Source organism: Strongyloides ratti, scaffold srae_chrx_scaffold0000002, assembly GCF_001040885.1.
Source record: "Strongyloides ratti genome assembly S_ratti_ED321, scaffold srae_chrx_scaffold0000002".
NCBI classification, from domain to species: domain Eukaryota; kingdom Metazoa; phylum Nematoda; class Chromadorea; order Rhabditida; family Strongyloididae; genus Strongyloides; species Strongyloides ratti.
The window spans coordinates 3,701,043-3,722,223 of NW_020171510.1; the positions used below are offsets into that span (position 1 = coordinate 3,701,043).

Consider the following 21,181-nt stretch of genomic DNA (forward strand, 5'->3'; position numbering starts at 1 on the left):
ATACAAAGCAATAATAGTTTAATAATTATTTATATTAAAAAAATTATCAAAATATAAAAAAATAATAATTTAATTACTATTCAATATGTTTTAAAGTAAAAAACAAACAATAATATAAAAACTTTTAATTTAAAATGTTATTTATATTGACAACTTAAAAGAAACAAATTTTAAAATATAACCTTTCTTTTATATTTTAAAATCTTTTTTTATTGTCGTATCAAAAAAAGTTTAAATAAAATTATTATTGAAATTAAAAAAACATAATATTTCTCAAAATATTTATAGTTATCTTATATTTTAAAAAAAAAATATTTTTTAATTTTTTTTTCGCTTACGATTTTTATATATATCTCAAAAATATTCAAACATTTTTAAATAATGAAAAAAATTTACATTAAAATATTTAATGTTGCTTACTTTTATTCTTACTAATTCCATGTTTATTATCTTTTAGATCATTAAAACTACTTATATTATTTATAACAATGTCATTTTATTTAAAAGTTTCAGTTTTATTATTATTAGTAAATAAACTCAAATTATTTTATAAAAAAAAACTATTTTAATTAATTTTCTAAGCAGTAATTTATTATTAGTTTTTATGAATAAGGTTACTTTACTGAAAAAAAAAATATTTTTTTTTATTCTTTATTATCTGTATTATTTGCATATTCTCAATTTAAATGTTTTTAAAATTTTTATTTTTTTTTATGTTTACAATATTTTATTTTAAATATTGTGATTAATTTTACATATTTTCTTATTAATTTAATTGATATTATGTCAGAGAAAAAAATTAACAACATATTTTATTCCAAAAAAATTTTAAATTTATCTATTATTTAAATATTTATATAAGAATTTTTATAGATTAATATATTATTGGTTTTTTATTAATAAATTTTAGATATTTAATTAAACTTAATAATTTTAAAATTCTTATCTTTTTTTTTATTTTCCTTATACATAAAATCAAATCTGTCGTCTACAATACATACAATGAAGGTATAAATGGTATATATATTTTTATTAAATTAAATGTAGTATTATTGTTGTTTATATTATCAAAAAAATAACTATTTACTAAGATTTAAAATAAACTTGAACAAATAAATTTAAGCAATCTTTTCATTACAAGTTGTTAAGTATTTTAATATTTTATGTTATAAAATAACAGTCAGAATAATAGTTTAAAATATAAAAAAAATTATATTTAAAAGTAGAAATGTAAAAAAAGTTCATTTCCAAATAGGGTTTTGTAAGAAGTTTCCCATGTCGCGATGGCCGAGCGGTCTAAGGCGTTGGACTTAAGTTCCAATATCGAAAGATGCGTGGGTTCGAACCCCACTCGCGACAAAAAAACTTTCTTTAATGAATAATTTTATTTTATTTAAAAAATATTCTAATATATATCAAAAATTTTTAAAACTATAAACAAATTTTAATAAATATTATTTAAAAATTTATTTACTAAACTTTTTTGAATTAAAAAGTAATTTATTTAATTGTTATTTAAAAACATTTTTGTTAAAAAGTTTAATTTAACTTTAATTTAAAAAAAACGCATATTTAAGCTGTTTGTGTTTATTTTATGCTTAGAATTGCTTTGTTATTAAAGATAAACATTTATATTTTATTTTTAATAAACTTTTGATTATTCTTTAATAAATAATTTTTTTCTATATTTTAAAAGTAAATTTTTATTTCCTCTAAAGCTTCACAAAAAATAAGACATAGAAATTAAGTAGATATTATAATTAAGATTTAATTTGTGAAAATTTTGACCTACACTTAATTTATTTTCTATTTAGATAAATGTGGTAGATATTAGTTATATCAATAAGGTATTGCTTAAAACTAAAAACACTCAAACTATTGATAAAATGGAAAAAAATTGTTCATATTTCTACATCTATTGTTTGTTATAGAAAATAATTGGATTACATTGATAAAATAATTGTACCAGTTTAAAATGAAGTTTATATACTAGCAGGCTATAGAAGTCAAAGCGTTTAGAGGAGAAACATTTAAAAGATATTTTATAATTTGATATACTGTTGTAAAATTGTACAATATTTAAAACTATGTTCAAAAATTATAAATATATTGTATAATTAATCATTTTTTTTGTATTGTTTTTTTTATTGGAATACAAATATTGATATTAATTAAATTTTTACTTTGGTAAAATAATTTTTTTATACTTTTAAACAAAAACAAGACTAACTGATTTAAAAAAATAAAACTAATAAGTATTATTGGTAAAAAATAATTTGTTTCTTACAAGTTTTGGAAATATTAACCTTTTTTTCGCTATTTTAATTTAGCAGCTATTTAACTTTCTACTAATAAAATAATATAATTTATCACAATTTTTAAATGTTTTTTGAAGCTTAAAAAAATATTATATTTTTTTTTGTTTAAATTGTTGTTCTTGTTATTCAAATCTCATTTTTCAAGTGCAGGCGAAGTTTTATTTCAAAATTGAAAATTTATTTATTTTTCTTTTTTTATTTTTAAATATTTTAAAAAAGCAGAATTTGTTAGTTTTTTTTAAATCATTAATAAATTTTTATTTTTTTGTTGTTTTTTTAATAAACTATAATCAAATCGTTACAAATATTTTAATTATTATAAAAATTATTTTTATTAAATATAATAAAAGATTTTATTAAAACAAATATTTGCATATTTATAATTTACAATACATTTACAAAAATAATTATGTTACAAAATTATAAAATCTAATAATTATAAATATAAAACACGCGTTTTAGATATTAACATATTTTTTAATATAAATTATTTTTATAAACGTTTTTCTAGGTATATATATTATCATGGAAACTATTTTGAGTACAAAATTTATTTGATATAATTAATTTATTGGGAATCGTTAAATTCATTTTTAACTTAAGATTATCAAAATTATTTAATAATTTTTATAATTTAAAAACCATAACAATGCTATGAAATTTTATAATAAAAATAATAAGATATAAGTTAAACAATAAAAAAATTTTGTTACAATATTGCGTTGACCGGGAATCGAACCCGGGACTCCCGCGTGGCAGGCGAGAATTATACCACTTAACCATCAACGCTGTACACTTGAAATTTTTACAATATAGAAAAAAAAATTTAAGCTTAAAAATTTAATTTAGTTAAATTAAATGTTAAAAAATATATATATATATATAAACTTTTGCATATAATTATAAAATCTTAATTTAAATAATTATTATATTTTATTTAAACTTTTTTTATATTTGTTAAGTTTTTATATTTTTATAATAAATATTTTAATTTTTATAAAACATAAATGTTTTAAAAAAATTGTATAAAATTTCTTATTTCTTATTGTGTTTACAAATTTGTGCGTGTTTGAAACAATAATATTAAAAAAAAATAACGGTTTTATTTAACGAAATTACAATAATCCTAAAAAAAGTTAAAATAGTAATATTCACTATATCTAAAAATTTATCTAGTGGATTACTAATAATTAAAACAACTATTTTTTAAACTTTTTTTTTGTAAGTTAAAAATTGCATTAATAAAACAGTATTTGAATTAAAGTAACAAAAATACATAAAATAAATTAGATAATAACAATATGAAAATTTATTTATTTGTTAAAGTATAAATTATAAACAATTTGTTATAAATTAGTATTAAAAGTAACAGAACAAAGTCAATATTATCACTAAACATAATATTTAGTAATTTCATATATTTTAATATGTACAATTCAAGATATATTAATAATTATTAATCCACTAAATAAAGGAATAAATTATTTATATACGATATCAAGGCTAAATTTTTGGTAAGTAAATTAACATTATTATAATACCTTATTTTTATACATTTAGTTTTCTATTTTATCAAATATTATATAAACTTATTTAACAACCTTGTTGTGTTTTTATTAATTATTTGCTTTTTTTATTATTGTTTTTCTATTGATTTCAAAAATTATTGACTTAACAACAAAAAAAAATTTATTTAATAAAATTTTAATTAATAATTTGTATTATTTTTTAAATATAAATGCTATAATAGTGCAATAAAATTATTTTAAATTTTTAAATATTAAAAAAAATTAAATAACAATAAATAGAATAAACGATTTTTAAAAAAATTTGTATTAAAAAAATTAAAATTAAAATAATTTATACGTTTTTTCATTAATGTATTAAACTGATCTTGCGGAATCAAGCCTCATTAGTTCAGTTGGATAGAATGTATGACTTCTAATCATAAGGTCCTCGGTTCGAGCCCGGGATGAGGCTAAAAAACTATTTTGAAAAAGGACTTTTTTTTTTTAATTGTTAAGTTAATAAATTTTTAGACTCGTTCAACTATTTAAAAATATTTAAAATAATTAAAATTGATTAGAAAAATAAATGTACAATTTTTTTATTTTTATTCTTGAATATTACTAACGATGAATTATTTTTTGTTGTAAAATTTTGTCTAATGAATGAATTAAATAATTTTAAATTAAATTTGTAACTAAAATTGCAATAATTACAAGTAATTTTTTATGTTATTTCTTATAAATTTGTATAGTTTTAAGTTATTTAATAATTAAACAAAATTTATCTTAATATTATTAAAAAACACATAAAATATAAAAATTTTTAATTATAATAACGAAATAAACGTTTAAAATTAATAACACTAGATAAAAAAATAATTAAATGCTTCATCTCTTTTAATATCTAAAAAGTTTTTTAAAAAGCTTAATATTATATAATATAAATCTTTTCATTATGTCGTTGATTCCATCTATTATATAGAGTTTAAAAATTGGCAAATTTAGGTGAAAAATTCACTGAAATAGCCCCATTAGCGCAGTTGGTTAGCGCGTGGTACTTATAAGTTATTGTGCCTTACTAAGCAATGCCAAGGTCACCAGTTCGAGCCTGGTATGGGACATAGTTCAAACTTTTTAAATTTTAAAATTTAATAAATTTTTAATGATTTTTCAAATAATATTTATTATTGTATATTTTTTGAGTTCATTATTAAATAGATGTATGAATTCACACAATAAAAAGCCAAAGCATAATTTATTAGTTACATAATTTTAATAGTTTATACAAATAAATAATATTATTTTGAATTATGATAAGTATAAATTTAATTTTTGTATATTTCTAATAATAAAAGTTTATTTTTCTTTTTAGAAATTGTTAACACGTGAAACTTATATAAATTAAAATGTGATATTTGTTATATCTTACTATTATGTTTTTATTATCAATTTTGTATTTTATCTTTTGTTTTTTCACTAAATAATTTACATTTTACTTAAAACGTTTAATTATTAAGGTTAAATATTTTTTTAATAAGCATACTTTTAACATTTTAAAAATTTATTTGGAGTCAACTATCTAGAATATATAAATTTGTATTTATGATTTGAAATGACATTTCAAATACTTTGATAAAATTTTTTATATTAAGTTATAATTTATTTTATTTTAAAAATTTGTTTAAGAAATAAATATAATATATAAATTATCTTAGTAAATTACATGATATATGATTATTCCGATATTTTTTAAAAGGATAAATTAACTAACTTTATACAAATATAATTATTATAACTGCAAAAATATTATAAATAAATTTTTTTCATAATGTTTGTATAAATTGTCATGTTTTGTGTGTTTTTAACAAAAAATTATACATTTAAAATGTTATTTAAAATATAAATTTTATGAAAAATATGATGATTTATAAAAGAAATGAAAAAGATGCCACGAGCCGGGATCGAACCGGCGACATTTAGATCTTCAGTCTAACGCTCTCCCAACTGAGCTATCATGGCTTGTAAGAAGAATTTCGTTATTTACCAAAAAAAAACATTGTAAAATATTCTCCATTTAATATAATAAAACACAGATAACAAATAATTTATGTTTAACTTTTTTGAGGTATATATAACTTATTAGAAATATGTATACTATTTCTAAAATATACTTGTTTTGTAGCAACTTTTTCGGTACTATTTAATGCTATGCCCACCAATTTTTAATTTGTATATAATTTATTCAAAAATTAACGAAATTAAAAAATTTTTTTAAAAATGAATACCCCTAAATGTTTCCAATAAAATAAAAACAAAAAATTGAAAAAAAAAAAGAAAAAAATTAAAATTAAAAAAATTTATTCTTCATTTAGAAAATCATTGAAAATAACAATGTCCCTTAAAATGGACTCAAATTCATTATCCTTATTTTTCTTCCTCCATGTAAACTCGTGCATGTATCCTTCCAACATGCTCCTATAGGTCCCATTATGCTTCTTGGACCTCTCCTTCACGGACCTCCAGACTCTTTCAATGTTCTGGGTATGAGCATTCGTCAGTGGATCCACAAAATTGTACTTGTGGTTCACTTTCAAATGCTCATACCCAGAAGCACCTACTTGGAAGTATCCCCTCCACATATCAAAAATTATGAGGGTTTCTGGGTAAACCCTTCGCTTCAGCACCTCCATCAGCGTTTCTAAAGATCTATCTGCCACAGGTTCTACGAAACACTTCTTAGTTTCCCTGCAAATCCCTCCGAAGCACCACTGCTGCCCCAGCATTCTTCCGGCATGATGTTTCCTCCTGGCGAACAGGGTTTCATCCACTTCCACTGTAAATCCCTTTCCTCCTATTTTACTTTTGTCCTTTTTCTCCATAAAAAGGCACACTTCCCTTAGAAGACTGTTCCAGTCCACAGTCGTGCAGGAACCGAGCTCCAATTCTTTTTTCATTCTTTCCCCAGACGTTTCCTCATTTGCCCAATGATAAATGAAGAAAATTGCCGTTTTCAGTGGCAATCTGGTTCCCTGAAACCACGTTCCGACTCGCACTCCCACTTGTTTTCTGCAGCTTCTAAGACTGCATCTCTATCTAATCACTGCGCCGAAAGAAAGTTTCATTTCATGGCTATTTTCGCATTTCTTTGTTTCAGGAATTAAACCACGTTTTTGAAGATATTTTATAGCTGCAGTTTCATCTCGGATATCTTTAAAAAGTTGATAAACATTCATTTTTTATTAATTTACTAAAAAATAAAAAAAACTAGTAAATTTCTTCCAAAAATTAATAAAAAATGAATCTAATATCAAATACCTCTTGTCTCTCTTGCTTTTTTGGTTATTTATGCAAAAAATTTGTTAATTTACGTTTTTATCAGTAAAAAAAAAATTTTTTTTAACTTTTTTATATCAATATCACTTACCAATATATTAATTTATATACAAAAAATATTTTTATTATCAATAAATTATATGAAATTAAAAATTTGTGGGAACTAATCCAATAGTACCAGTATTTTTTTAAATTCACCGATTTTTAATAAAATATTACGTAGTACTAATCTTTTGTTTAAAAAATTTTTTAATTTTTAATTTACTTATTGTGCACAATAACTTCAGAAGTATTGTTGTATTCTTTCTTGCAATTAATCTTGAGATCATAAGCTTAAAATTTTTTTATAGATTTAATCAAATTATCTTACATTTTATACAAAATAGATTTCAAATATTTTTTTAAGTGATTTGCTTGAAATAATTACAATAATGCTAAACACTAAATTTTATTTAATCATTTCATCTTCCATTTTCTTGAAATAAATAATAAAACATTGTATATTTTTAACGTATTTAATATTCATAATAAGATTACTTTTTAAGTCTATGTAAATAGCTAAAATAGAATTAAATGTATATTAAAATTATACTTACATAGTTTTTTTTTATGATAAATGATATTTATCTTTAATTTGATTTTTAAATTCGCAATATAAGATATTCATCTTTTCAACAATTTTTTCAATTTCATTCCTTGTTTTTTCTATTTTTGGTAAATGTGCTTATAATTTGTAGAAATAAAACAATTTTTTTGGTACAAACTTGGTAAATATAATTAAATTATTGTTAAAAATTGTTAAAATACTAACACTTGTTAATTGTTCACCAAGACGAAAAAGGAATTTTCTAAAATATTATTAAAATAAAATTTTGGATTAGTAAATAAGTTTGTGCTGTTCTTTGAATTACAAAAACTTTATTTTTTCAGAAATATAAAAAACAATTAATCGATTAAATATTCTCCTTTCTTATCAATTACTTCTTGTCATCGTTTAGAAAGTTTCTCAATTCCACGTTTATAAAATTCCATCTTTTTTGACGTGAATCAATTTTCAAGCTATAACTGCAAATCTTGGTCATTGTTGAATGAAACTCTACGTAACGTATTCGAAAGTGAGCAAAACAAATGATAATCCGATGAAGCAAGATTTGGAGAATATAGTGAGCGTTAAAAGACTTTTTAGCTAAGCTCCTGGAAAACGGCCTTCATCATTTTCGCTACGTGTGGGCGAGCATTATCACGCTGCAGAATATTCTCGTATTGCGAATTTGGACATTTTTGACAAACTGTTTCAGCCAAGCGTTGCATTTGCTGACAGTAAACTTCTGCATTGATGGTGGTGTTCTTTTCAAGCAATTCCCAAAAAATTACGTCTTTTATTTTCTATCCAACACAAAGCATTGACTTGATAAGATGCAAATCTTGTTTTACACGTGGTGTTGCTTGTTGGTTTTTATTCATTCATTCATTACAATTTTTCATGCTTACATACAGATACCATTTTTTATCTCCAGTCACAATAAAGCTCAAAAATAGTCGACGTTGTTTGAAAGCAAGCTGATAACATGCAAGCAAAGAAGAACATGCAATCACCTGATCATCTTTGTGACTTGCCTTTAACCATGCGGAATCCAAGCATCAAATTTTTGCACTTTTCTCATTTCTACCAAATGTTTTGAAACGGTTGGATAAGTGCAATTCATCTTTTCTGCCAATTTTTGTTATGATTGGTAACTATCTTTTTTAAGATGTGCTTTCAGTTGTTCCACGTTAAATTCAAGTAGACGACCAGAACGAGGTGAATCAGTTAAGCTGAAGTTGTTTTTCATAAAGCGGGCAACCATTTCTGTGCAGTTCTCTCGGCTACGAACCCATCTATATAGATTGAGCTAATATTTTAAGCCGCTTTGCTGCACTGAAGCCACGATTGAATTTGGTCAAAAGTAGATGTCGGGAATACTCTTTTTTATCAACTTGAAGCATAATTTATATTTTTTTCTATAAAACAAAAAGTTACTTAGTTAATACTATATTATAAAAACGAAAAAAAAACTACACAATAATATATAACACTGAATAAAACATACTTTGTAAAAGAACATAAAATGATAAAATAAAAAAACGGACAAACTTATTCACCAACCTAATACTATAAAGTACTTACGATATTTAACTCTTGTTTAATATTTTTTTTACAATTTTAATGTTCCATTAATAATCTTGAATCTCTATTGTATTTGTTTCTCATTGATAATTTAATTAATTTGTCAAAAAAACTTTCTTTCAATAGAAAAATATTTAAAACGTGCTGTGTAAATTTTAATCTAAACTTTTCGTGACTCCAATGACATGAATGGAATGAAAAACTATAAAAAGTTTTATTTTACTAGAAATATAAGATCTCTTTTCAAGTTACTGGCGCAGTTAATTAGTAAAAATTAAAAAAAAATGTATTTAAAAAGTTTAAAACAATTTAATTAAATATATAATAAAGGTAGCATTTACTAGTTAATAAAAATTATAAAAAATTAAAAAAAAGTTTAAACATAAATTTTTTATTATATTCAAATTTAAAAAACAATTTTTACATAAGAAACAGAATTATCATGTAAAAAATTTAAAAGCAAATATTAAAATAAAATTAAAAAGTTGTTAGTAGATTTTTAAATAAAATTTTTATTAAAAATTTATGCAAAGCACCGCCTTTACCCAGACATATAAAAGACACTTCGACTGTTTAAAGAGTCAGTCTTAATCTATATTCTTATATAATGTTTATTGTATCAATAAAACGTTTACATAAAGGTTGTTGCTGTATCATTGGTAGTGACTGTCGTTCTTCTTCTCTCGTGTATCGTTTACTATTCTAGACGGCATCGTAAAAAAAAGTGGGAGGTGAAGATTCTTCTCCCTCTTCCCCATCTTCCAATGACACTTCAACCATCTATGAATTTATTTCTCCATTAAATCGTAGGTCTGTATTTAATTAAATGCCTTCTAATTAATTTATTTACAAAATGAAAAAATCTCTTGCTAAGCTGGTCAAAAAAATTGGAATCTCTGTTTTTTTGTAGTATAGTTGTGTAATTTCGAAATTGTTGAATACAATTTTTTTTTATAGTATTCTGTGTTTTTCTGTATTTCAAGTTCTAAATCAATTAATTTAATTATTTTTCGTGTTACAGTTGAATTAATATATATGAAAAGTTTTTTTTTCAGAAAAATGTTAATTTTCATAAGTATAAAAAAAAAAGTGTTTCATGGTAATTCATGTATATATATAGGTATATGTATAATAATACACATGTATAATACATATATTAATTGTAATATATAGATAATGATAACTATGTAATACTTAACAAAAGTGATTAACGTTTAACCTATATTATCAGAGTCAGCATTGATATATTTAAAAAGTGGGTACTATTCTGTTATATACCCTCACCCAAATTTAAATGATAGAAACTTGACTTAAAAATATTTTTTTTTAAAATAAAAAAACAAGCCTATTAGATTCTCCATCTTTTTTTATACAAGTTGGATAAAAAAAAATAAAAATAAAAATAAATTTAAGTTATTTTTTTATTAAAGATAATAATATAAACTAGGCTTTAATATAAATACTATCATTTTTAATAATAATTAACATAAAAGATATTTAAATTTATTCTCACTTTCTCTCCTCTCTTTAAGTTCCCTTCATTATACTATTATCTTCAATTTTTTTCTCTCCCGTTCCACCAACTTTTAAAGATCTAGTTATCTCTGAATCGGTTACTGATCTTATTTTTTCTAGAAGACCTATTTGTCAACATCTTTTATCTATTTTACTTTGTACTATCATAAAAGTATAGTCACTTTCAGAATTTTTTATTTCAACTACTTTACCCAACGTGTTTTGTCTATCCAATTTCCTTTTTTTCATTGTATTTTTTATAACAACTTGTTTCGTTCTTAACTTATTAATTTTTCTTTGAATCATATGGTAACTTTTAGTATCTTGTTGTTGTCTCAATGATACGTTATGTTTGTTGTCGATATCTACTCTTACATGATAAATAAATATTAAATCTAAAAGTCTATAATTTTCATCTTTAAAATTCATTGAATTTATATTATAAACTATTATTGGTAATTTCTTAATCCAACTCATATTCCCACTTTCTTTTTCTAACTTTTCTTATTGCAAGTTGAAAAGTTGAAAAAGCTCTTTCTATTTTATGATTTGTGCAGTGTGAATATTTTTCACTAAAACTTTGAAGTATATTTTTTTCTTTACAATAATGTTTCACAGCACCACATGTAAATATTTTGGCATTATCAGAATGTATAGCTCTTGGTAGACCATATTTACATTCTATTTTTTTCACCAAAAACTGTTTCACTTCTTCCCCAGATCCAGACTTGATTATTTGAACAGTAAGTAGATTCGAAAATGAATCAATTGCTGCTACAATTTTTTTTTCCGTCATCTCCGTTATATTAATATAAATTTTATCTAATGATTGCTCCACATCGACAAACTTTGGTTTACATCTGCGTAGTGTATTTTCTTCTAAGCATATTTGACAATTATTTATTAATTCTCGTAACCTTCTACATATAGTTTTAATTTCTATTTTTGTTCTTTCCTCACCAATCAACTTATATTAAAAAAAAAAAATTGAAGATAATAGTATCATGAAGGAAACTTAGAGTGAAAAGGGAAAGTGAGAATAAATTTAAATATCTTATATGTTAATTATTATTAAAAATGTAGTATTTATATTATAGCACAGTTTATATTATTATCTTTAATAAAAAAATAACTATTTATTATTAATTTGGTACTATTCTGTTATACCTTTTTTTGGCTTAAAATGATAGAAACTTATATAAAAAATATTTTTTTTAAAAAATAAATAGGTCTATCAGATTCTCCATCTTCTTTTCTATAAGATGAATAAAAAAAATTAAATTCATCATTAATTTTTATCATAAAACGAAAAAAAAATGACTCAAATAACAAATCCCATCATGTTTCCTATTATTATTAGTTAATATTTAAAAAAAAGTTTATTTATGATTTGTGCTTTATTTAAGTCCATTCTATTTCTTTTATGTAATTTAGATTTTATTTGAAAAAATTTTATTAATTATCAAGTACTTTCTATCATTTTAATTTGGGAGAGATATAACAGAACAGTACCAAAAAGTGTATATAAGGTAACTGATAATTAAAATTAACATTCTATATCATACTTTTAAGCCAAATTTGATATATTTTTTAAATATATAAAGTATATAATTGGAAGTAAAATAATACTCAACCAATCTATTTAAATTATCACTTAAGGTAGTAAAAATGATCTTTTAGAAATGTTGGTTGGTAACCATATAAGTACAGAAATAGACTAAATATGTGAGAGTTAACATAATAATTAGTCAAAAAAAAGTGAATCTTGAAAGAATTTATAATTGAATGTTTCAAATGGCTGTTTCGAAGTGTTAAAGTTGGGTATGAATAGGGTGATTAGTATGGAATAAAAATTGTTAAAAAGCTACAAATACGTAAATATAATGCCATAGACGGAAAGATAAGCGGTAAACATTATAAAAATTAAAATATAATTATTAAGTTATTAAATTTGACTAATTAACATAATTGCAAGGAATATGATGATAGGTAACTTTATGAATAAGGAGGTATTCAGAAAAGTTAAAAGTAAGAAAATATAATGATTGAAAAGGTAATATTCATAAAAACATTATTAATAAGGAATTATATATATATAAACAAGAATATTAAATATGTAAACAGAACAATGTTATTAATGAATTATCGTTATTAATGATGTTTTAACAGGAATTATTAATTAATATGATATATTTTTCATGTTCCAGTTGAAATAATATATATTAAAATTTTTTTTTCTTTTCCTTCTATAGCTTTTTTCTATTTTTTTATGTCAAATATGGTTAAAAGCATTAAAACTAATGCTTTTCCGAAGGATGTAAAGCACTGCTTTTACCCAAGCATATAAAAAGCTTCTCAACTGTTGAAAGAGTCAGTCTTAAGCTATATTATTTATATAATGTTTATTGTTTAGTGTTGATTGTATAAATAAAACGTTTACAATAATTCTTAACTTATTAACTTTTTATCTATTTGTTATATTTAGTATGAAAATTTTTATTAAATTATTATTGTAATTTTAAAAAAAAATTATACATATGTATAATATTGAAATTTTCCCAAAGAAATTTTAGTACGTCAGTGACTCTAAAATTAAACTTATTTTTTCTTTTATTCCACGTGTCGTAATAACCAGAACACCGACCATTAAAATAAGATATAAATAGCAAGAAAATTTAAATAAAACTGAAAAAAATTTAATTTTTAATTTCTTTTTCATTCTTTTCCCTTTTCTTTATTTATCTATTATTTATAAATAAATAACTAATATATACAGCGCATTTTGTAAAAAAAAGCTAATTACCTCCGAAAAGAGGTAGTAGCTGAACAAAAGCCAAAATAACCTTTATTAGATGATCATAAGAGTGTTATATTTTTTACTATTTCAAAAACCTAGTTTCAGAAGCATGAATGTTGATGAAACCTTGCTAGAATACGATGATATGAATTGTCAAAATTCAAATACTTTAAATAACTATAGTTTGCAAACGAATCTTATGGAAAAACTATTAATAATAGAACAATTTCTTGTATGTCACCATTGAATACTCAGATGGAAAAAAGAACAATGAAAAAAATTAATTTTTTAAATTTAACAACAATAAGCGACAGTGGTTTATACAGCAAAAACACTACAATGAACACAATTGAAAACAACGAAACAATTAATGGAACGATTGATGAATATGATGTAAGTAATAGTTCGCTTAACAGATGTAAAAATCAAGAATCTGTTAAGATGTCGAGAAACAATTTCTTAGAAGAAGAATTAAATAATTCTAAAAACATAAATCAAACAGTTAACCAATTTTTACATTATTATCTTAAGAACATAATGACAATAGTTTTTTATGTCAAGTTCTTAATGATAAAAATGTTAATATATCATTTTTTAAAAAATTGAAAGTTATTTTAATTAATAATAGCCTATTGACAGCAAGATACAATGAAGCAATTACAAATAAAAACAATGTTATTTTAAAAAGTGCAGTAAGCATGTTTCAAAGATCGCAAAAAAAATATAATTTATTGAAAGTTACTGAAAAGAAAAAAAAATAAAAGTTTTGTCAATTTTATATATAATGTTTACAGGTACATTGAATTAAACTATACTAATTCATAAAATTTTTTTTTAATTATTTTTAGTTTGTGTGTTCTAGCAAATTTCCGTGAAGAAAAGAATGCTTTTCTACTTTTATGTTAATTGTTAAAAACTTTTATAAAATTTAAAGTAATGTTACATATTGTAATCTAGGTTTCTATCATTTTTTTTAGCCAAAATGTCAAGATTTAAATAGTTTTCAAAATATTTTTTACCAAAAACAATGAATTTTTAATGATTATTGAAAGTTATCAGTTGTATATTCAAGTAAAATTTTTAATAATGTAAATTACACCACCAGAAATTTAATATTTTATTTTATTATTTATAAGAAATTTTAACGAATCTAAGAAAGTTAAAGAAACCAGTTTTAATGATTGAATGTTTATGAAATATTTCAACAGGTGAATCAATTTTTAATCATATACAAAAAGAATTTGAAGAACTTTGTGAATTGGAAAAAGAGAGATTGATAAAGAGAAAAGGTTATTTAATCAATTTTGAATAAATTTGAAATTGTTTCCAACGAATTACTAAATTTTATAATAGAAATAATTTACTATGCCTTTGTATAACATTTGAAAAAGATTCTAAATGACATATTTTCAAAAGAGGAACTCGAGTTACAAATTCAAAATTATAGCAAAACTACAGCAATAACTAATGATATATATTTTCGAGATAATATGAATAATAGATATGCTTTTTACATTAAAAAAATGCCATATTTGAAAATTAATGTTAAAAAATACTATAATTAAGTGGATAAAATGTAACACAATTGTAAAATCACTTCAACTTTGAAGGAGTAGTCGAAACCTTTATTATCTACTTCTTCATGTTTCAAAAGTTCCAACCAGAAAAATTTTAAAAGGAAGAGAATTTATTAGGGAAGAAATAATATTATATTAGCTAATAAAATAACTTTAAATAATTTTTAATGTTTATATTTTTTATTTTTAAATATTAAAATAAAATGTTTCTAAACTTGATGCCTTTAATTATTTTTACTTGTTTTATTAATCAAAATTTTTTTCAAAATTGAAATTTTTAAATGATTTTATGTTCATTTTAAAAATTATTGTTATTTAGAGAATGAAAATCAAATTTTATGCCAAATCACCAATATTTGATAGTATGGGAAGAAAAATTTGTTGACAAAAGAAATAATTACATATTCTAGTAAATTAATATAACTAAAGCTTTGAAAAAATATATTATCATCCTACATTAACACATAATTATGAATATATGTGCTATTTCTGAAAGCTTATCAAAAGCTTGCAATGCATCTTAATATATTGAAGCTGTAAATGTTGCTGCTAGAACGTTAGATATATTTATTGAATATAAATTAAAAGAAATAGATCCAGATGCTGTAAGAAATGGTTTGATAAATTCAATGACTAATTAAATATTGTCAGAAAAAGTACAATTCCTGGTTAAATTCAAATGTCATGCCAGTTTTAGAAAATATTTTGATCAGCTTATTACAATTTGTCAAACACCACAATTTGGATACTAATTTAGGAATAACTTTATTTATTCTGTCATTATTGAATCCTCTAAAAAAAATTTCTAAATTAGCTTTAAATAACTTTGATGTTAAAGAATATAAAAAATTTATTAATATGCTAGATGAATCCGCAGTAAATGAACAGGATGTTTCCTCAATAAATTTTATACCAACTTCTACTGTTAGTCTTCCAAATAGAAAACAATCTTTTTATAAATTCAACACCAATTTATACTGCCAGTTTTTCAAAGAAAGAAAAAATAACAAAAAGTAAGAAATAAAGTAAAAAAGATTTTAATTCACAAAAACAATCACTTAAAGAATTAAATGAATCTATAACAATATATAAAGAAAAAGGTTTGAGGTAAAAGAGGTCTTTATTTTATGATAAAATAAAATATTATATATATATATTTTCTATCTTCGTAGGTTTACTCCAGCCAAATTACTTTAAAATTTTACTGGACTCTATAAATAAAGTTACGAAGTGGAAAAATGATGCTTAAAAATTCAATTGAAGATTCTTCGATGAGGGAAGATTTTTATAATCAACTTAATATTGATGACAAAGATGATGATCAGTCATCAATTGATGAAAATAAAATCAGTGATCAGTCTTCTTAAGTGATGGACAGATTATATAATGGTGAAAGTTAAAAACAAAAATTGAATACCTTGGTTAATGAAATACCAAGTCAAAACAAAAGTTTGGCAATGCATAATACCAGTATCGTATTAATGTCAATTGATCAATTAACTGGAAGAATAACTAAATTAGAAAGGAATATAGATAAAGTAAATCAATCTATAAGTATGATGGAACAAACCATAGAAACAATAAATCAGAACATTTACAACCTCACTCAAATGATGTTGGATATAAAAACGATAAATTGTAGAAATATGACATTCAATAAAATTCCAAGTTATTTTGTAGCAGATATTAGTAACATTTCAACTGGTATTAAAGGAAGCTTCCACAGAAGAGTTTTAAGATCAATTTATAATAAATTCTTTGATACAAAAGAAGCTGTCAACAATTTAAAGAAAATTATCAATGAATATAAACCAAAGGTTTTTAATCCTATGAAAGCGTTAGAACTAATTTATAAAAGATTAATCTAATCTGGTCGTCCTGAGTCAATACAAGAAACTATTATCAAATTAGTCTCTATTTCCTTATTATTATGAACAAATTTAAATAAAATAGTGTCTAGAGTACCTGAAGATAAGAAAGAACAAATTAGAAAACTATTTACTGACTTTCAAATAAAAATCAAGGTAAGTGATCAAAAAACTGTCGTTTTAACTCTGACTAGGTGCCAAAAAGTATTTCCAATAATAACTTATCGAATTTATGATTACTGTCAATTGCGTGTTGTTAAAGATTTTCACTTAGAAAGATTCGGATTAAGATTGAGTTATTACCCAAATATTATTTTCTTACCAACTGCTGCAAGTTTAGTTCCTATAGGAATTAAGTACACAACTTTAAGTAATGCTATCTGAATAGAAATGTTGCTTTTGTCTACTGTGTTTAACCCAAATATAGCTTCTAAGTTGTTTTCGACGAGTCTTATTTAATGGCAAGATTAACCAAGTTACAACAATTATGGAAGCATTTAGGAAATCCAACATCATGCCAGAGAATGTTAAAGAAAAAATTTTTATTGATGACCGTATTATAGATGCTACTGGAAGAATTATCCAACCTGATATAAGAATTTTGGGAGCTAAATAGAATGAGTTCATCCAAAGTGTAATTAAAAATGTTTAAGTAAATGTTTTATTAGTATGATTTTAAAATTTTATTTTATTATCTACCTATTGTCACTTAATGATTTATTAAATAAATAAAAAACCGGTAATTGTTAAGCAATTTATAGGAGTGATTGCTAGTGTTTCTTATTTCAGAGAAACAATGCCCAGATTTACTGATAAAATTCTAAACTTGTTAAAATTAACAAAAAGCTCATCTGATAAAAAAAATTGTATGAAATGATGAAGTAGAGAAAGAATATAAAATGTTGTGTGAACAAATGGGTAAAAAAATACCATTTTGCAAATGGATCTTGAATTAAAACTTTGTATAACTTCTAATAGTAGAGAACAATGTATTGGAGGTTATGCGTCTCAATTTATAAATAATGTTGAACAAGTATTAGTTTTTTTAAGTAGAAAAATACCAAAGTTACTAATTAAAAGAAATCCAGGTACTATTCTGTTATACCCCTCAAATTAAAATGATAGAAAGTACTTGATAATTAATAAAATTTTTTCAAATAAAATCTTAATTACATAAAAGAAATAGAATGGACTTAAATAAAGCATAAATCATAAATAAACTTTTTTTAAATATTAACTAATAATAATGGAAAACATGATGAGATTTTATATTTGAGTCATTTTTTTTTTAATATATGATAAATTTAAATTTTTTATTTTTAGATTATAATAATGAATTTTTTAACTTTATCTGCTAAACTTGCTGATGAAAAAGCTGCTGCCAAATTTTTCCAAATAAAAGGAATAATTCCCGAAGAAAAAGAATGTAGCAAGGAACACCAAATGAAAATGGAGTTTGGAAAATATATTCGTTGGAGATGCTACATTAAAGAATGTAGAGAAGAATGCGGAATAAGAATTGGAACCTGGTTTCAAGATACCAGGCTCTCCTTCCCAACAGCTGCCATATTTATTCATAGCTGGGAGGAACAACGATCTTCAATGGACTTCTGCAAGAAGAAGCTTGAAATGAATCCTTCTACGACTGTGGATTAGAACAACTACCTCGGAAAGGTATGCATGTTTATGGAGACCCGAAAACAGAATTCTATTGGAAGCAAAGAGAAAATCGTGGAAGTTGACGAAACTTTATTCGTCAAGCGGAAAAACCACTGTGACCGCGTTCTTCAGCAGCAGTGGTGTTTTGGAGGCATCTGCAGAGAAACAAAGCATTGCTTCGTGGAGGTCGTTCCAGATAGAAGCTCTGCTACGCTTCTGGAGATGCAGAAAAGAAGGGTGGCGCCAGAAACTTTAATCATGTCTGACATGTAGAAGGGGTATTTCCAAGTAAGAGATTCTGGGTTTGAACATTTGCAAGTGAATCACAAATATCATTTTGTAGATCTACTTACAAATGATCATACTCAGAGTATCGAAAGAGTCTGGAAATCGGTAAAGGAAAGAAACCGACGCCACAACGGAACCCACCGTAGTATGCTCAATGGGTACATGTATGAATTTACATGGAGAAAAAGGAATAAAACCAAAGAATTCGATGCAATATTGAGAGATATTGCATCGTTTAATTCCTTTTTAAACGAATAAAAAATTTTTTTTTTGTTAAATTTTTTATTTTTAATTTTAATAAATTTTTTTATTTTTTTTTTATCCATCTTGTAGAAAACAAGATGGAAAATATGATAGGCTTTTTTTTCTAAAAAAAATATTTTTAAAGTAAGTTTCATTCATTTTAATTTGTGGTGGGGATATAACCGAAAAGTATCCAAAATTTAAATAGTAATTATTATAAAAAAAAGTGATAAATTTAATCAAAAAGCATTTGAAATTTGATAATTGACTTGTTAAAAATAAAATGATAAGAAAATTAGATTATTTGATAAAAAAGTTATTGAGAAAATCAATTTTTTTTAACAGTTATTTTTCTTAAAATTTTTTTTCCAAATTTAGCAATTTTTTTGCAGAAATAAACGTTTTTAGATTATTATCAATCATAAAAAAAGCCGTTGATTTTTTACTGGAGCAAGAACTAGTTTAGATTGAATTATGTAAGAAGAAACTAGAGATTCACTCACCTAAAAGTGTGTCACAATTATCACTTTGTGAATTCTGATTGTGAAGCTCACACCCAGACTATTGAAAAAATGTTGAAAAGCGCTTAATGGAGAAAGAAGAAGCAGAGAGGTACTTCTAGAAATTTGTTAGACAGTTACATCACTGAATTCATTTGGAGACAGAGAAATAAGCAAGAGAATCTTTTCATCAAAATTTTTGCAAAATGTGGCAACAATGCCAGCTGACGAGAAGACCAAATTATTACGTTTAGCAATGGAGCACCCAGAGAAGTTTAGCGAAGAGAACAATGTAATATTAATAACTCCAGATAGCATGATAGGAGAAAATCTTCGTCTAATCCTTAGCAGTCTTTACAAGAAGAATTTGCTAAAGAAAGTGATTATAGATGAGGCTCACCTGATTTTCGATCAAGGTCTCGGTTTTAGACCGAATTATTTGAAAATGTTAGTATACTTCGAGACAATCAGAAATTGTCAATTTATTTATTGTAGCGGGAGTGTATCAGATGAGGCAGTAAGAAGAATCATAAGAATCTCGCATTTTCTTCCTCACACTGTTATTCGAGGTATATCATACAAGCAAAATATTGTTATTACCATGAAAAAGAAGGAGAACCTATTGGATATCTCTGATTACTCCGATAGTTTAATAAGATTAAGAATATTGAGAAAACTATGTTATGAAAATAAACTTTTTCGGGTAGTAATAATAGTAAGAAATATAAAAAAAAATTCCATTTTACAAAGAACTCTATAAGTCGCAAGGTTTCACCGTTGTAAAGTATAGCAGCACTCTATCAAAAGAAGAAAAAACTCAGCCGCGAGAAATATATGAGAAAAGTAATTACTCTGTCTTTATTACGACTGCAGAAAATTTAGTTGGTGTAGATCTTAAAACATGCTCCGTTCTTCTCCATCACGGTCTCCCTACTAATATTTCAACATATTTCCAAGACATTGAACGCTTAAACCGCAGTGGTGACCTGGCCTTTTCTCTTGTGTACTCTACATCTTCTGCCATCTCCTCGTTAAAAAAAATTTTAACAGTGGAGAACTTCAATATATCCTGTCGAAGATCGGTATCAGTATCCAGCTTTTCTGAATGTAGCACAGCTACAAGTTCTGCCTAAAATGTAATTCAAGAAATCAACTGGATCGTTCCTAGACCAAAAAACGAGGACAGTAATAAAATCGTCGAAATGGCTCAGAGAGCATTCTTGGACATGCTCAGCAAGGATTTCACCTGTTGTCTCCATAATCCCTATCTTAAGTTCCTCGACCACGTTAGCATTCAAAATTGCATCTACAGATGCATAAGCTGTCTTTCTGTAAATGCATTGCTAACTGATAAATTGCTGCGTGATTCAATAAAAAACTATATGAAGCATAAGTTTGTAAGCAGAAA

The 21,181-nt window shown here is 23.5% G+C and overlaps 6 protein-coding genes across 6 annotated transcripts; 4 read left to right on the plus strand and 2 right to left on the minus strand.

Moving 5' to 3' along the window:
* Positions 1 to 6,183: 6,183 nt before the first annotated feature.
* Positions 6,184 to 7,059, minus strand: SRAE_X000179900 (Transposase, ISXO2-like domain-containing protein; the record flags this gene model as incomplete). Its single annotated transcript, XM_024653052.1, has 2 exons — positions 6,184 to 6,855; positions 6,928 to 7,059. 2 exons carry the CDS (start codon positions 7,057 to 7,059, stop codon positions 6,184 to 6,186), a joined length of 804 nt encoding a protein of 267 aa, XP_024499269.1.
* Positions 7,060 to 11,304: 4,245 nt separating this feature from the next.
* SRAE_X000180000 (Integrase, catalytic core domain and Ribonuclease H-like domain-containing protein) lies at positions 11,305 to 11,637 on the minus strand (the record flags this gene model as incomplete). Its single annotated transcript, XM_024653063.1, has 1 exon — positions 11,305 to 11,637. One exon carries the CDS (start codon positions 11,635 to 11,637, stop codon positions 11,305 to 11,307), a length of 333 nt encoding a protein of 110 aa, XP_024499270.1.
* A 4,262-nt stretch (positions 11,638 to 15,899) lies between these two features.
* SRAE_X000180100 (Hypothetical protein) lies at positions 15,900 to 16,582 on the plus strand (the record flags this gene model as incomplete). The annotated part of the gene is made up of 2 exons (XM_024653074.1): positions 15,900 to 16,139; positions 16,439 to 16,582. 2 exons carry the CDS (start codon positions 15,900 to 15,902, stop codon positions 16,580 to 16,582), a joined length of 384 nt encoding a protein of 127 aa, XP_024499271.1.
* Positions 16,583 to 16,696: 114 nt separating this feature from the next.
* Positions 16,697 to 17,467, plus strand: SRAE_X000180200 (Hypothetical protein; the record flags this gene model as incomplete). The annotated part of the gene is made up of 2 exons (XM_024653085.1): positions 16,697 to 17,052; positions 17,176 to 17,467. The coding sequence occupies 2 exons, from the start codon at positions 16,697 to 16,699 to the stop codon at positions 17,465 to 17,467; spliced, it is 648 nt and encodes a 215-aa protein (XP_024499272.1).
* Positions 17,468 to 18,023: 556 nt separating this feature from the next.
* On the plus strand, positions 18,024 to 18,739 carry SRAE_X000180300 (Hypothetical protein; the record flags this gene model as incomplete). Its single annotated transcript, XM_024653096.1, has 2 exons — positions 18,024 to 18,116; positions 18,407 to 18,739. 2 exons carry the CDS (start codon positions 18,024 to 18,026, stop codon positions 18,737 to 18,739), a joined length of 426 nt encoding a protein of 141 aa, XP_024499273.1.
* Positions 18,740 to 19,990: 1,251 nt separating this feature from the next.
* On the plus strand, positions 19,991 to 20,906 carry SRAE_X000180400 (Helicase, C-terminal domain and P-loop containing nucleoside triphosphate hydrolase domain-containing protein; the record flags this gene model as incomplete). Its single annotated transcript, XM_024653107.1, has 3 exons — positions 19,991 to 20,220; positions 20,269 to 20,488; positions 20,559 to 20,906. The coding sequence occupies 3 exons, from the start codon at positions 19,991 to 19,993 to the stop codon at positions 20,904 to 20,906; spliced, it is 798 nt and encodes a 265-aa protein (XP_024499274.1).
* Between the last annotated feature and the right edge of the window lie 275 nt (positions 20,907 to 21,181).